Source organism: Etheostoma cragini, chromosome 13, assembly GCF_013103735.1.
Source record: "Etheostoma cragini isolate CJK2018 chromosome 13, CSU_Ecrag_1.0, whole genome shotgun sequence".
NCBI classification, from domain to species: Eukaryota; Metazoa; Chordata; class Actinopteri; order Perciformes; family Percidae; genus Etheostoma; species Etheostoma cragini.
In genome coordinates this window covers 10,734,274-10,749,254 of record NC_048419.1, presented here as the reverse complement: position 1 = coordinate 10,749,254, position 14,981 = coordinate 10,734,274, and the positions used below count along the sequence as shown (strand labels likewise).

Genomic DNA, 14,981 nt, shown 5'->3' with positions numbered 1-14,981 from the left:
TGGGGGTGTATGACAACCATATAGGGACGTAATTGATTACTGTGTGGTCAGAAGAAAAAGAGAAAGATTCCAGATAATGCATGCTTACAGTACATATACACACACATATTTTATATAATAGAAACTTTCACATGTAGAATTTTAATGCAATTGTTCTTGTGAGACAAATTGCTTGCATTTGTGCCTTTTTAAGAAGTGGTTGCTAATTGAAGAATGCCAGAATAATAACTAATCCTATTGAAGTAACCATTAAAAATCCCAACTATGAATTTTTGTAAAGTTCTGATGGATTACTCTGTGTAGAATTGTTTGTGTGTGCTATATTGAAGCGGTGACTGTTGTCTTGTAAGACATCCATGGGTCTCAGGCATGAAGCATCCTGATGGAGGCACACCAGCAGCAGTGGAGTAAAGGTAGCGCCCTCACATGGACACCAAGGCTGCTGCAACCCCTGCTGCGAAAGTGCAGTGGGAACATAATGTCCACTTCCCCACCATCTTCACTGTAAAACAACACGAGGCATAAACACATGCAACAATACTGTTTGTTGTGTAAAGTTCATTATATAAAATTTATTTTAATGACAATATCAATGCAAATATAGCACTACAGTGATATCCAAGGTACACTGTATCTTACCATATTTATATAGTATGGCACTCGTATAATGGCCACTGTTTTAGAAGACACACAAAACCAACAGCTTCTGTAAACTATTTTTGGAAATGGTACCTAGGATTCCATATCAGTCTGTGAAACGGACTAGTAAGGAGATTTACTTTGTTTATGGAATTAAATTGGGCACAATATTTAGCATCATTGGGACATTTTCAGTGTAAGGAATCTCTGCATGCATTGCACTTGCCCATTTCCTTCGACCTGACCTGTGCTTGTTTGCAAAGTGGACTTCGTAGGCTTGAAAACCCTGGATCCTCAAACACGAGCAGGTAGGAACTAAAACAAAAGGCCAAGCAGTGACTCTCAAACATTTAGATAGGTCTTCTTTTCACTGGGTAAGTGTACTGTACTGTACAGCTTGGTGCTAACTATCATAAAAAGACAACAACCAAGAGACATTCAATTGCCTTAATACTAATACAGAAAGGCTCACTCTTCAAAAGTACAAACTTCATTTCACGTGGCTTTCAGAAATAAAGCAAATATGTAACAATAACCACTATATTAATATTGTTTCTCATGGCAACACTATGTAGTTGAATGAACAACACCAGTAGTTCAAGATAGCAGCAAAGTATTCAAAATGTCAAGACAACGAGCTGTTGAAATCTGTACACAAATAAAAATGAATGTAGAAAAAAGGTATAAATAAAACAATAACACAGCTTAAAGGGAGTCTTGCATACATTTAAATAAACAACTGTTGGACTGCGCCTCTCTTTAGAGGGCTTACGGTTTATTAGTAGAACTAAAAGTAACGCATGGACTGGCTGCAGCAGATAAAGTACTTCATTCTTTTAGAAAAAACAAGTGAACAAAGTTATGTTTATACAGTATATGCTACATAATATGTATTGATTACAAGTATGAAAATGGAAATAATTGCTACATTTTCAATACAGTTGTACATATCTATTTACAGTACATTAGGGTTTAATTTCTCCTAAGCGTATACCATGTTTTGTGCAGATTGTTCCAGCATTCTGTTTGAGGTGATCAATACTCACAGTCTTATCAGTTGCACCATTTTGTACAGTCTGTGTTGATGGGTGTCAGTGCTTGTTTTTCTGTGTGGTGGAACAATCACTAATGTGCAACTGTGGACAAGCATGAATAATAAAGTTTTTTTGTACCATTGATCTGTGTCATATCTGGCTGGACTGCACATTATGTGCCATCTGTTGCACCACTCTTTCTAACAATACCCCAAGCGATATATTCATCTTTTTATACAACCACATGTTATCATAGTGAAGATCTGGTGTATGGAAAAGTCTGACATGATCATCTACACATTTTCTTTTACAATACTGTATGTCTAACGTGACATGCAGAGAATGACACAGTAAATATGACTTATTCAAGTCTTAGATATGTATGTTAGGCTAGTTGACACAAGTTTTTAATTATGTTGCTCCAGCGTCGGGAGCATATTGCTATAAAATTGCAGAAACGTTGAGAAAGTAAATAGATTTACATTACAAATATGCAAACAGATACAGTAGGTAGCTTTGACTCCTCAGTGATGATTATTTGCATCCACAATGACAATCTATTGTTACCAAGACAGCTCATATGCATTCACGATTTCAATAAACAATTCAATAACTCATCGATGAATCCCGCCTTTTCTCATCCACAGAGAAATTTCAATGCAAGTTGGACAACTGTGTGTGGGAGAAAATATATGATTCCTTTAGCCTATGTCTCAAGTAGTCAGGAGAAAGTTTGGCAACACCAATCTCAGAAAACATCCCACCTATTATTAAGGTGGCGTCTTCTATTTGTGGCAATAATACTGGCGTTTTGTGGCAAAAATCATTGGCAATTAGAACACATCAAGAAGGACATAGTACAGAGCAAGTACAAATCACCCGGGTCAGAGATTAGATTGGTCTGATTGTAATACTTCCTTTCTTCACCTCATTTATCCTTTTTGTTTGTTATTTTCCCCAAATGAGTTCAAAGTCTACAATAACCCTCATTACTGTTCTCAGAGCAGTTTATCACACAATAAAAGCAACATTCTCTCATTCCTCTGTGCAGTTACTAAACTTTTTTAGTAATTGTCCAACCATCTTCAACTCATCTGTGTGTTTAGTCTCTTTTCAGTGATGTACTCACTGGCCTGTCTTTCCACCTCAGATAGCCGTGTCCCACACGACAGCCTGTGGCCTCTGGCAGGGTGGCGTGCCAGTCTTACGGGGCTCAGGTGTCCGTCTCCAGCTAGGGAGGATAGGCATGCTGTCCTGCTTGCACAGGCTTTTGTCAGGGCGCCTGTGGGCCTTGATCTCTTTGCACAGGCAGCGTTTACGCTCAATGACTTCCAGCAGCTTGCCGTCTCTCTGGCTCTGCGTTGCGGATAGGGTGGTGCCCCCGCTGACAGAAGGCTGTCCCTGTGCCAGCTGGGCGAGCTGCTGGAACTGCAACTGCAGGTGGTGCTGTTGCTGGAGCTGCTGGAGCTGCTGCTTTAACTGCAGCTGCTGCTGGTGGAGTTGAAGTTGCTGCTGCTGCCGAGACACACTGGGACTGCTGGGACTGCAGGGCACTTGAGGCTGGGCCAGACCATGCAGCTGAACACATTGGGAAAAAGTAAAGTAAATTTATGTTTTATTTTATGATATAATTCCTAAAATAACCTGCATGTTCACTGCAGTGCTGTCTGCATTGACAGCCAACCCTAGCAGCACATGTTGAATGAAACTGCAGTTCCGGTGGACAGCCACGAGGACGCAGCACTGCTTCATCTATAACAGGTTGAGGGAGGGTCAACCAGCCGCATGAAGACAGTCTCTGCAGCACACTCACTGCGTCAGCACTTGCTATGCAGTCAGAATCTGGGCAAAATCTGCTGCTGGAAGACTGCAGCTCATCACTCCAAACATAGTACAGCATGTTCTCTCATCCCCTATTCTCTCTCATTTTCTTATTACATATCAGCCCAGTCAAATACTTTTGCAGCTCTTATTTTTTAAGGTCAGCTAGAGCCTTATTCTGCCCAGTGGGCATATCTACCAGCTAAAAATAGATCTGCAGGAGCACTGTCTCTAGCAAAAGGGGAGGTAATAATGAGACCAATATTAATGTTCATTCCCAAATCTACCATGAATGAAGTTAATAGTCTAAAGTTATACAGCTGGGTGTTGTATATTAACCTGATTCAGGGCTTCTCGTGCTGGTAGGCTGCTCTGTCTCTGGACGTCTCCTCCACCCACCTGTCTCCCTCCAGCAGCAGAGGAGGAGCGGCCCAGCCGCCCCACTTCTGTAAAGAAACAAACATTACACTGTGTGCCTGCTAATGACAACACTGGAAAATAACTTTGTGCTTTAACACACAGAGCTGTGAATGTCTACCTACACTCGTGAGTTTAGAAGGGGCTTTTGTGCACTGCGTACTTATTATATGCTGAATTACTTGACAATTATATACCAACTTCATACTGATGAAAAATGGCTGCTGGAAAAACAGATTTACAATGAGATTTGTGATAGATTTCTATTACATTAGTTGCAAAACAGTCTTACATTTTGTACGGCTCTAATCTATAATTTTCACTATTCAACAATTAAGCACAATAAGACCTTGATAACATTTTCTACAGCACTCTTTGGGCAATTAAAAAAAACATGTGGAACACTTATGTGACAGAATTAATGTAGTTGAGTGTAACTAAAATCTGACAGCAGATAACATTGGGGGTGTTTATGGTTTACTGACTGCTTGAATTGCATCCTTTCTTTACATATACTTAGCTCAAGTGTTTCAGACAAACAGGTCTGTTACAAGGTTCATTGTAAACACCATGAAAGGTGGCCTGGGCTTTTGAATGAATGTGTGAAGGGATGTAGGCCGGTTTATGGAACACTTATTTTATTGGCTATGCTCCAATATAAGTATTGCACCGACTCTCAAGGTAAGCAGAATCTCTTGTTTCTAGGGAAAGGCATTGAGTGCAGATTCAAAAAGACTGTCAAAGAGACACAAACTTCAAGGCTAACTTCAGTGCAAAAGGGATGAAGGCAGGGCTGTTAGCTTTTTCTGACATTCATTGGAGAGGAGAGGAGGTAGACTCTAATTATTTTAAGTATAAAGAGCTACACCACAACAGAGGCAGCAGAAGAATCCCCATGTAAATTTGCTGCTATCTAAATAGGATGTTGTGGTTAGAGGTTATGACTAAAAGATTATGAACACTCAGTGCTTACTTACCTCCATTGCGACAGGCAGGGAAAGTCTGGCAGGGAAGAGGCAGACCAACTCTGGGCAGGGCTCTGAAACCTGGGCTGCTATCCACACCAGCCAAGGACTCACTGTGACCAAGTGCCCTGCTGGTGGCACCGCTGAAGTGAACTGGGATGCCTGAGTGGCCTCCTCGAGACCCCATGCAGAAGTCCTCCTTATCCATCCTTAATAGGGCATCAGCACTGCCATTCCACGCACGGCCTTCGTCCTCTGAGATAGGGATCAGGAAACAGAATGAATACTTCAAAGAGTAGAATATACCATTCGTTTAACAGCCTCATTTATTTCGCTACATGATCTGTATTCAAGATGACCTCTGACTTACTCTCTGTCTCTCTGCTCCCATGGCTGAAGGACAATTTCCTCTGCATGGGCCAGTAAGATCCCTCATCTGCAGCTAAACTGGCACTGCTGTCCCAGGGCATGAACCCAACTTTTGATTGGAGGGACGAAGACCCTCCGTTGCTTTTGAATGCACCATCACCTACACCAGTAAGACTTGAGGGCTGTTGCAGAGACGGCGTCTGAGAGCTTCCTCTCAGGCTCTCGTAAGCCGGCGGCCTCCGGAAGCCACCGGAGGGGTAGGTCCACAGCAGGGGGCTGTCCGAGGAGGGAGGCTTGTATGCTGGCAGGCTGTGAGGAGTGTGAGAGCGAAGATGGGGGCGAGAATGAGGACGCTGGGATGAAGATAATGGCGTAGGGGTTGAGCTGGTGTTGCTTTGAGATGTGGAGGGAGCGTGATCCATCTGTAAGGAGTATGGCCCTCCATCCCTATCCCTGTCTCTGTCCCTGTCCCTGTCTTTATCCCTATCTCTGTCCCTGTCTTTGTCCTTGTCTCTTTCCCTGTCCCTGTCCCTTTCTCTACCCCTATCCCTTTCTCTGTCCCTGTCCCTATCCTTGTCTCTGTCCCTGTCCCTGTCCTTGTCCCTGTCCCTATCTCTATCCCTGTCCCTGTCCCTGTCCCTATCCCTGTCTCTATCCCTGTCCCTATCCCTATCCTTATCCCTCTCTCCTTTATCCGACTTCAACAAGAAGCTAACAGACTTGCCTTCCTTGCCTGTACTTGAGGTTTGGGTCTGGACCGTGGCCTGGTTTTGAGAACTACCCTTGATTGGAGCAGGGGAGTCTCCTCTCTCTGGCTTGCGATAGTGATGGTAGTGTGAGGGACGATGGTGTGGGTGGTGGTGGTGATGGGAGAAAGGGGAGGTGGATTTGGAGGAGGGAGGCAGTGGCGTGGAGTGGCTTCTGGCTCTTAGTCCGGGGGCAGGGCCTAACTGAGCCTCTCTGCTGTGTTTGTCCTGCTGGGATGTACTTCCTCCTGATGACTCCTTGGAGCTCGACAGTGACGAGGGAACATTCAAAGTAGTTGAGGAGGAGGTGCTGGCTTGAGTAGTGACGCTGGATGTTTGAGTTCCCATTTTAGCAGAAGTAGACTTGTTTTGCACCCCGACCCCACTGGAGGCTGCTGCTGGCTGAGGGAAGGCAAGCAGTGGGGGCCGGTGTTGTAGAAGATTGGGAAACGGGGCTGGGATCTTCGTGTTGGACTCTGTCTCAGACTTACTTCCTTGCAGCAGGTAGGGAGTAGGCGCTCGTGGAGTGTGTGGACTGGTAGAGAGGACCTGGGGTACAGGGGTGGAGGATGCAGAGGAAGGCAGAGGAGACGAATGGGAGATTGACACAGTAGCTTTTGGTTTGGAGTAAGAAGGAGAGGAAGAGGAGGGGCGTGGCAGAGAGGAGGAGCTGCTGGAGGAGGACGGGGTGACATGGAAGTGTTTAGAGGTTTTCAGTTTCTCATGTTTGGAAAGGGGGTGTCTCTGGGACTCTCTGTCCTCTTGCAGCGGGTATTTCATCTCCTCATAGATGGCCTCACTCTGGTCTGAGTCAGAGTCAGGCGTGGTGGCCACAGGGGTGACGGGGTGGGGGGTGGCCGTTTGGCTGTCTCTGGTGAACACTTGGCCCACCATCTCTATATAGACCGGCTCGTCCTCCCCGTCTCCTGTCTGAATCTGAGAGTCTGCTGCCTGGAAAGGCAAGGATGTGGCAGAAGGAGGCACACGTGGAGGAAGAGGTTCAAAGGAAAGCTGCGTGCTGGGACTCCTCTTGGGCTTTAAAGGAGGTTCCTTCTTTCCTCCAATCTCTCCAGAGTCAGACTTCTTCATGGCTGTATGAGAAAAGAAAAAAATGCATGTCAAGAAAAAAAAAGATAATGTTTTTCTGTAGAACATTTATCTGAGAACACATTTCTTACCATTTTTCTTCTCTGAGTGTTTGGCCTGTGAGTGGGAGGATGCAAGAGGTGGCGGCATATCAATAAGTCCTCTGCTGTCACTGGATGAGGAGCTGAGGCGCGTGCTGGGGTGACGTTTGGGTTTGGCTGGCGGGCAACGGCCACCATGTTGGGATTGGGTGTCAGAGTAATCTCCGTTCTCCAGACTTGTATCTCCGGCACCTACAGCATGACAGGACTGCGAGCGCGGCGCCATGGCTGAGGCACAAGAGTGAGGGGACAGGTCCTGGGAGGCCGGCATGGTCATGAAACCCATCCGGAAGTGCCGGCGGAAAGAAGCCAAGTCTCTGACTTTGCCAACAGTGGCTGAGGGGTCATTTTGGTTGGAGCTGCAGTTTGGAAATAGGGTTGGAAAGGTGTGGATAGAAATCACAGTTATTTGCAAAAAACATTCATGTACTAGCCTTTATATTGACCTCACTCTCTCTTTGGTCTTTACACATCACCTTTGCATTTAAGAAATGCCTGCAGGGCTTTCACTGCTAAAAAGGGAAAGCCCTGGAGGCTCCTCCATCTTTCGCATTCACATATCTTTCCATCTGAATTCTTCCTCATCTGCTTCATCCTCAAACACCTTCAATTAGGAAATAAAAACAAAGTACTCGTAGTGTACAGTACGCTGCTGGAATTCCCTTATTCTTCATATCTTTATATCCTCAGACCATCTGCAGTCTGCTCTCGTGATCAACAAATACATGTAATCTGTTTCCATGGGAACAGTTGTGATTTTCATGTATTTGATAGTTTGCCTTTGAAATCATCAATGATACGAGCGCCCGCAACAACAAAGAAAAGAAAAATCAGACACAATATTGCAGCGTTTTACTGAACAATAGGTGGGATTTCTTTCCTTCTTTTGCAAATTGTGAAATACTTTCCTTATGTGTCAAATGTATTATATAGCGTTTATTCCATTTAACACTCACATGCTTATTATTATTATGTCTAAAGCCCCATGGTCTTGTTTTCAGTTTACAAGCACAGTTCAGCATCAGTGTCAGTGTATCAAGCTGTTGACATAAAACTGTGAGCTTTGATTCCCTGCTAAGTTCGCCAAAGGGTTACAAAATGGCTTCTGATAACCGTCTGCTTGCTTCTCTGCTTTAGAGATGGGTGCTGCAATGGTATGGTGTCTCCAGGGGTGTCACGCTGCGTCACCCCACACCAACACAAAATAATTCCCTGGCCTTTAAGCTAACTTTGATCAAACAAGGTTGAAATTCTTCCCCCCCCCTGTACAACAGACTTTTCATTAACAAGGCTAGTGTGAATTTACTACACTTGCGCAAAATGTCAGAGGAGAGGGGGAAAAGCATTCACATCCGTTTTGGAAATACCATCACAAGAAGTATAAAGATATTAGACTGCAGCAATGCGGGTAGAAATTGCAGCTTCATCAGGCTGATTCTTATTCCATGTTTGTGTTGATCCTATCTCAGCCACAGGGAGCACATCTGGACATCCACATCTGTGTCTACACGTTTGAGGCTGCAAGTAATTGTGTTTCTGAGTGTGTAATTAAACAACTCAAATGCCAGATTATTCTGTGTGTAAGTGATTCATTATTGTACATTATGGCGACACATGACTGGGTCACGCATCGGATCAGTTGTGATGCCTGTGAGGCAGTGAAGCACAGGAGAAGACAATTGGAGCTTACAATTTGCAGTCAACATTGCAAGTAGAAGAAGCCAAACGCAGACATGACAGAACACCGCGGCTCCTATTTTCTCCCTCGTCAAATCACAGTGTGAGGCAGTGTGTGCCGGAATATTGTGTTTATGGTGTAGCAATAAAGTGCCTTTGCATCGGTAAAAGTAAGTTTGTACCCATAAATGCCTGTGGAGATGTACTTGTGACTCCTCACAATCAACATAAATACCACAGGGCCAAAATTAGCCCAGAGAAGAGGCTAAGCAGCTCCTACTGTTTTTTCTTTCGTACTTCTTCGAGCAGAAGAAGCTTTCCTCAAACCGAGTTTAAAGTCTCAGCCGGGGACGGCCTCAAGCTCACCCAGTAAGAGCGTCTGTCCCATGCTGGCTGAGTCCTGCAGTGGCCAGGGTTCGAATCCGACCTGCTGCCCATTGCTGTGTGTCATCCCCCATCTCTCTCTCCCTCTTTCATGTCTACCCACTGTCAATAAAAGGGAAAAGTCCCAAAAAGGAATCTTAAAAAAAAAAAAAAAAGACTGTTCAGAATGTATTTGGACTCTCATCTCTCAATTTGCATCCTTTTTTCTTTTTGCCCCTAATCGATAGTAACTGGCACTTGAAGCAGCAGTTTGGCATTTTGGGAAATACGTTTGTTTGCTCCCTTGTCGACAGTTAGAGAAGAGATGAGAAGATTGACACCGCTCTTGTGTCTGTTTAATATGAAACTAGAGCCGGTAGCCAGTTAGCTTAGCTTAGCATTAAGATTTAAAATAAGGGGAAACTGTTGGCCTGCCGCTACGAGCACCTGTTAAAGGCTCACTAATTGGGGAGAGAGGGGGTTATTACGGGACTAGTAAGGGATCAGGGTGTAGTAACTCGCTCTAGCTGCTTGTGGTTGCCTGGCAACCTAGTGATGATGACAATATTCCAGGAAGTTACAGCTCCTGGCCAAGAAGTAGTCCTGCAAATAGCACATATTCAGAGTGAAAAATCTTCCTTTTCCCCCAAATATTGAACCGTGACTTTAATTCTTTTCTACAGTAAGAACAGGTTTTTTGTTAGCTCTGGTGCACTGTTTAAAAGAAATCTGTTCTAGAGAACGAGTTGAACCTTGATATTTCAGGATAGTATAGTAGGTGTTGCTATAACTATTGATCTGATTGCTTTTTTAATCCTAAACAGAGCTTAATTAGAAAAGACTAATCAATCGGAAATATTTCAAGAAAGTTTTTTCCCTCCTGTGTTGCTTTCCCCCCCCTTTTGTCTTGCTTTATACAAAGCCAAATTGAGAATTTTTCTGTCTGCATATATTTAAAGTATCTCCAAATCATTTCTAACAAATATTACAGCTCACCCAAGAAGAAAAAAGGCAAACGCTGCTCCTCTGTTGCCTTTAGAACAACGCCTTTGTTAGATTTATCTTTAGACGGACTCCTGATTACCTCGTCTTCCAGTGCGAGATATTCCCAAAAGCTTTTAAGACGGTGGTGATAAAGCTCCTGCTGAAGAAATCCAGTTTAGATCATTCTGCCCCTAGCAGCTACCGTCCTATTTCTAATTTACCTTTATGGGGCAAAGTTTAAGAGTGGTTTAAACAGCTGAATGAGATTATCTGTATTAAAAAGAAAAAAAATAGAAAAAGGTCATCTTCGAGAACATCCAGTGTGGTTTGAGGACAAATCAGAGCAGTTACGCTGTGTCTTGTTGAAGTTTATGATGGTTTGAGGTTGAACAGCTGACATTGAGTGTGTAGCTGTCCTCATTCTGTTGGAACTTACTGACATATTTGACACAATACTCTCCACTTTAATTGATTGCCTTAAGTTATGGGTTGTCTCTAGCGTGGTTTTAAGCTGATCTGGTTTTTCTTCTGTCACCGGGAGAAAATTACATAAAAAGTGGAACTGCCTGGTGGTTTGACTCAAAGCAATAAAGCACAAGATATGTATATTGATTATTCTAACAGTGTTATTGTAGTATTGTTTGCCTGCCTGTGACACACACAGGTGCCACAATAGGCCCCTGAAGCGACCAAACTAAAATAAGATTTTCATTTATCTGTATTATCACTGCATGTCCACAATGAACAACCACACAGATAACTTCTTGGAGCTTCTGCAACAAGAAAATACTTGATTTTGTAAGCCTGAAACGCAAGTCATGTTAGACATTGACTTTCAAGTTTTGTATTTACATGACAAAGACTCTTTTTCTCTGTTTCAGAAACAGAGGACACATTGAGGAATATAGTCACATTTAGTTGCCATGACAGCTGCAACAAATTGTATTTATAACAAACTGAATGAGCTCAAATCATTCAGAACATGTTTTAAAAAGGCCTAAAAGTGCTTTAAATCATGTGGTTAAGATCAAAGGTTTGGGTAACAAATCTCTTCAGTGTGTTTGATGTCTCTATAAAAAGGGACGCAACAGGAATGTAAATCTTGGACTTAATCCCTCTATATCTCACTATATAGCACACACACACACACACACACACACACACACACACTGTGTATATATATATTATAAATACATACACAGTACATATATACTGTGTACACGCACACACACACACACACACACACGTAAGATCAACTCCATTGTTCCCCCAATGTATCATTCTACTATAAATCCCTTTCATATTTTACACATATTATTTAAAAATCTTTTATTTATCCCTCTTTGTCTAACTGAATATCAGTTACAGAATTGCGTTAAAGGGATTTGCAGGGCTTTTTTAGTCCTTCATATATCTGCATACACACTGGAGATGGCAGGCGACACCCTTGCTAGTCCATTCACACTAGTCTTTTCTGTGCAGGAACTACTAAAAGAGGTTTTCTTCCACCAGTTGTCACCACTGGGAATAGTCTGACTGTATCAGCACCATAAGAAACAGTCTCTATTTTTAAAAGTCATATTGTAATTCACTTCTTTACTATTTAGTATCTCCATAGCTGTCTCTGCTCTAGAAATGTGATTTCTCTCCTGAGGGCCTTGATGTCTCAATACTTTTTGAAGGGCACCCTCCTCCACCCCTCCTGCCTCTAGTCCATTTGGTTTCCATGCTATCCTCCCTGTGTGGTTTCATCCCCTGACCCTGCACTGTTCGCAATCATCACTGGTTGTGTCCTGCTTCTCACCTCCGCTGCTCTGGCAAAGCTCAGCTCTGCTTTCATCACTCATCATGTCCCGCTGTCCCACTTGCTGCCCTACACCTCCACTGGCTAGATGCTGCCATGACATTGATCTCTGCTACCAACAACAGGGCCTCCAATTACCGCTGTGAGTCAGAAAGCCCTGGTCGAGGCTTCTAAACAAACTGAGACGCTGTCATTGATGTTCTCCCTCTCCTCTGCGAATTTCGTGAATTATTAGGTGACTCGCATTTGAACAGCAGCCTACATCTCTCTCTGTCCCCAAAACAAAACGCTCAGATACACAAGAACACTCACTCACGGGAAGCACACACTTCCTCTCATGACCAAACTGTGATCTTGTTGACACCTGTTTTGTCCACCTTTATAGAGTGCTTAAATTACTTCTAATATAACTAAATTTATCTGTTTTAATGCTTGTCTGTCAGCATGTCTGTGTAAAATGCAGTTGGAATGGATTAGATTTAATTAGACCTGAAAATCATATTAAATGTTTATCACATTATTAGGATTATCATAACCATCATCATTATTATTATTGACAAGTCCAGCATTTAGTCTGTGTTGTGATTTATTATGATTACTTTTCACTTCTGCTGGAAGACATCCAAAGCTGGACCTGATGCATCAGCAGTTAACTGTGATGTAATGGGGGGAGAAATTAGACACACACACACACACACACACACACACACACACACACACATACACAGACAGACAGACAGACACACACCTTGTTTAACAAAAACACCTCAATCCTACTGAAACAGGGCTGGAAGATCCTAGAGGGAAAAGTATTCAGATTCTACCAATACAACAATCTCCAAGTGTGTGTTAGTAAATGTACAAAAGTATTATTAGCAAAATGTACCTAAAGTATAAAAAATGCTCATCTGCCCAAAAAATGTTATATTATCATATAGGACATTATAAAGTTGTTAGTATGAATGCATCAATGCGTAAGTAGCATTGTACTGTTGTAGCTTGTCGAGGTTGGGTTGTTGTGCGGTATTTAGTCCGGTGATTCCCAACCTGTGGGTCGGGCCACCTCCAAAGGGTCACAAGATAAATTTGAGGGGTTGAGACATGATTAATGAGGTAAAAACAAAGTTCTTCTTATTAAAAACACTGCTTTTTAACCTTTAAAGCTTTTTGTGACAAATTAGATAATTTGACTTCTGAAGGCCTCAAGCTCAAACTAGCTGAAAGATTAGAGGGTAAATCTTTATTTGGTAAAACTGCTTACAACTCTAAGGCATCTGAAACATGACAGGGAAACACAGGAGGATCACAGGGAACCACTGGTTTAGTCCTAAATGTGGTGTATTTTAGCAGTATAGCTGCCAAATAAATGTAGTGGAACAAAATACATAAATAAAACATTGTCCTCTAAAGTTTAGAGGAATAGAAGGAAAAATAAGCATAAACTGGAAATAATTAAGTACAGTACAAGTTCTTCAAAAACTGTACTTAGGTACAGTTCTGAGTAAATGTACTAACTTTCCACCACTGCTGGCAGGCTGAGCTTCTAGCCTCAATTACTCTTCAATATTTCATAAAAAGTCAAAACAGGAAAGGCTTTCTAATTCACTCCTTTGTCAGAAAACTTTACATATCATTGTGGTGGTGCATGAAATGCACTTTTTGCCAACCTTTACATTGTCTGTCACATTCATTGACATAATAACCAACTTTTCTTGGTTCATAGAAAAACAAAAAAAAGTTAAAAGGAGTAAATGAGCCACCTTTATGTGAAACATTGTTTTAAAGGAAGGCCAATGGTCTCTCTAAAGCTTAAAATGTGAGAACCTCTGATGAAAGTACTGTATGTAAATACAAAATGATTACAAATGTATTGAGACAAATTAAGCAACAACTTTAATTTTATTTTTCGTCGGTTTTGGCCCCCTTTGGCCCCTGACATTTATCTGATCCACACAACATATTAGGTTCATTATGAAGTTCTGCCATGCAAATTTGTCCAAGATTTTTCAGGCAAACCCATGTGACTACATGAACTTTGCATGGAATTAAGATTTTGAAATTAAACTCATTCAAGAAGGCTTAGAGGTTTATGTTCCCACTGAACGGAACCCTAATGTAATCCCATATATGCAAAGCTGCTGGGAGCTAATCCTCTCACCTCTTTTTACTTCCCTCTTGGTCCCTCTGCCTCCAGTCCAAACGGCTCTTACGATACAGCAGGTTCATGTCGCTGCGGGGTCGCTCCTCCTCGCAGCCTATCACAGCGCAGTGTAGCCGCTTGCTTCGCCTCTCTATGTCACGCAGGAAATGCTCGACTGCCACATCCTGGGCAGAGCCAGAGCTCATGGTATAGAAAAAGTCTCTGGAGATGGGGACGTATGTCGCAGGAAGCCTCCTCCAACTCACCTAAACAAGAGGAAACAAGGGCAATGTTTAAGCTCATAAATCATTAAAAAAAAATGTTTAACATCTCCCCTGGCCTACTTGCAAGCTGACAAGATTGACAGGGATTACTTTTGAGATGTGGCAACGCACAATGAAACCCAAATAATCAAACCCCAATTATAGGCAGAACTTCGGGGGAGTCATAGCTTATCATGCTCACTGTGTCATTACGAACAATCCTGCCCATTACTCTAACTGGCAGCTTTCAAAGCAGAGACACAGTGATGCATGATGATTGAGGATGCAGTTTTGTTTACCCCAACCTCAAGTGTATCACATGAAAACTATTTATACTTTCATTATCCAGTTATGAATATTTGAGTAAGCATGGTAACTCAGCTGCAGAGCTCTGGCTGCAGGCCTTGGGATGGCCTAGCTAAGCCAGTCTGCTAGCTAGACAGTAATGTGGTTTGTCATATGTAGCGCATGCACAGCTTCCTACTCACGCTCACCCCATGAGAAGTCAGGCTTGTTGTGGGGCAGATATCGGAGTGCCCAACAGTGTTTTCACATTGGACAACGTGAGGGTG

At 42.7% G+C, this 14,981-nt stretch overlaps 1 protein-coding gene across 4 annotated transcripts in view; it reads right to left on the bottom strand.

Annotated features, from left to right (window-relative positions):
* Window positions 1–543: 543 nt before the first annotated feature.
* The window catches only part of LOC117955834 (neuronal tyrosine-phosphorylated phosphoinositide-3-kinase adapter 1), a 31,813-nt gene continuing 17,375 nt past the window's right edge, over window positions 544–14,981 (bottom strand). For 3 of the 4 annotated variants that reach the window (XM_034890558.1, XM_034890559.1, XM_034890560.1), the window contains exons 2-7: window positions 14,165–14,412; window positions 7,170–7,537; window positions 5,247–7,082; window positions 4,889–5,131; window positions 3,834–3,940; window positions 544–3,251 (exon numbers count right to left, since the gene is read on the bottom strand). In XM_034890558.1, the coding sequence (XP_034746449.1) occupies window positions 2,820–3,251; window positions 3,834–3,940; window positions 4,889–5,131; window positions 5,247–7,082; window positions 7,170–7,537; window positions 14,165–14,352 (3,174 nt within the window). In that variant the 5' untranslated portion in view covers window positions 14,353–14,412 and the 3' untranslated portion in view covers window positions 544–2,819. The remainder of the gene's footprint in view (window positions 3,252–3,833; window positions 3,941–4,888; window positions 5,132–5,246; window positions 7,083–7,169; window positions 7,538–14,164; window positions 14,413–14,981) is intronic. The other variant, XM_034890561.1, reaches the window with a different exon arrangement.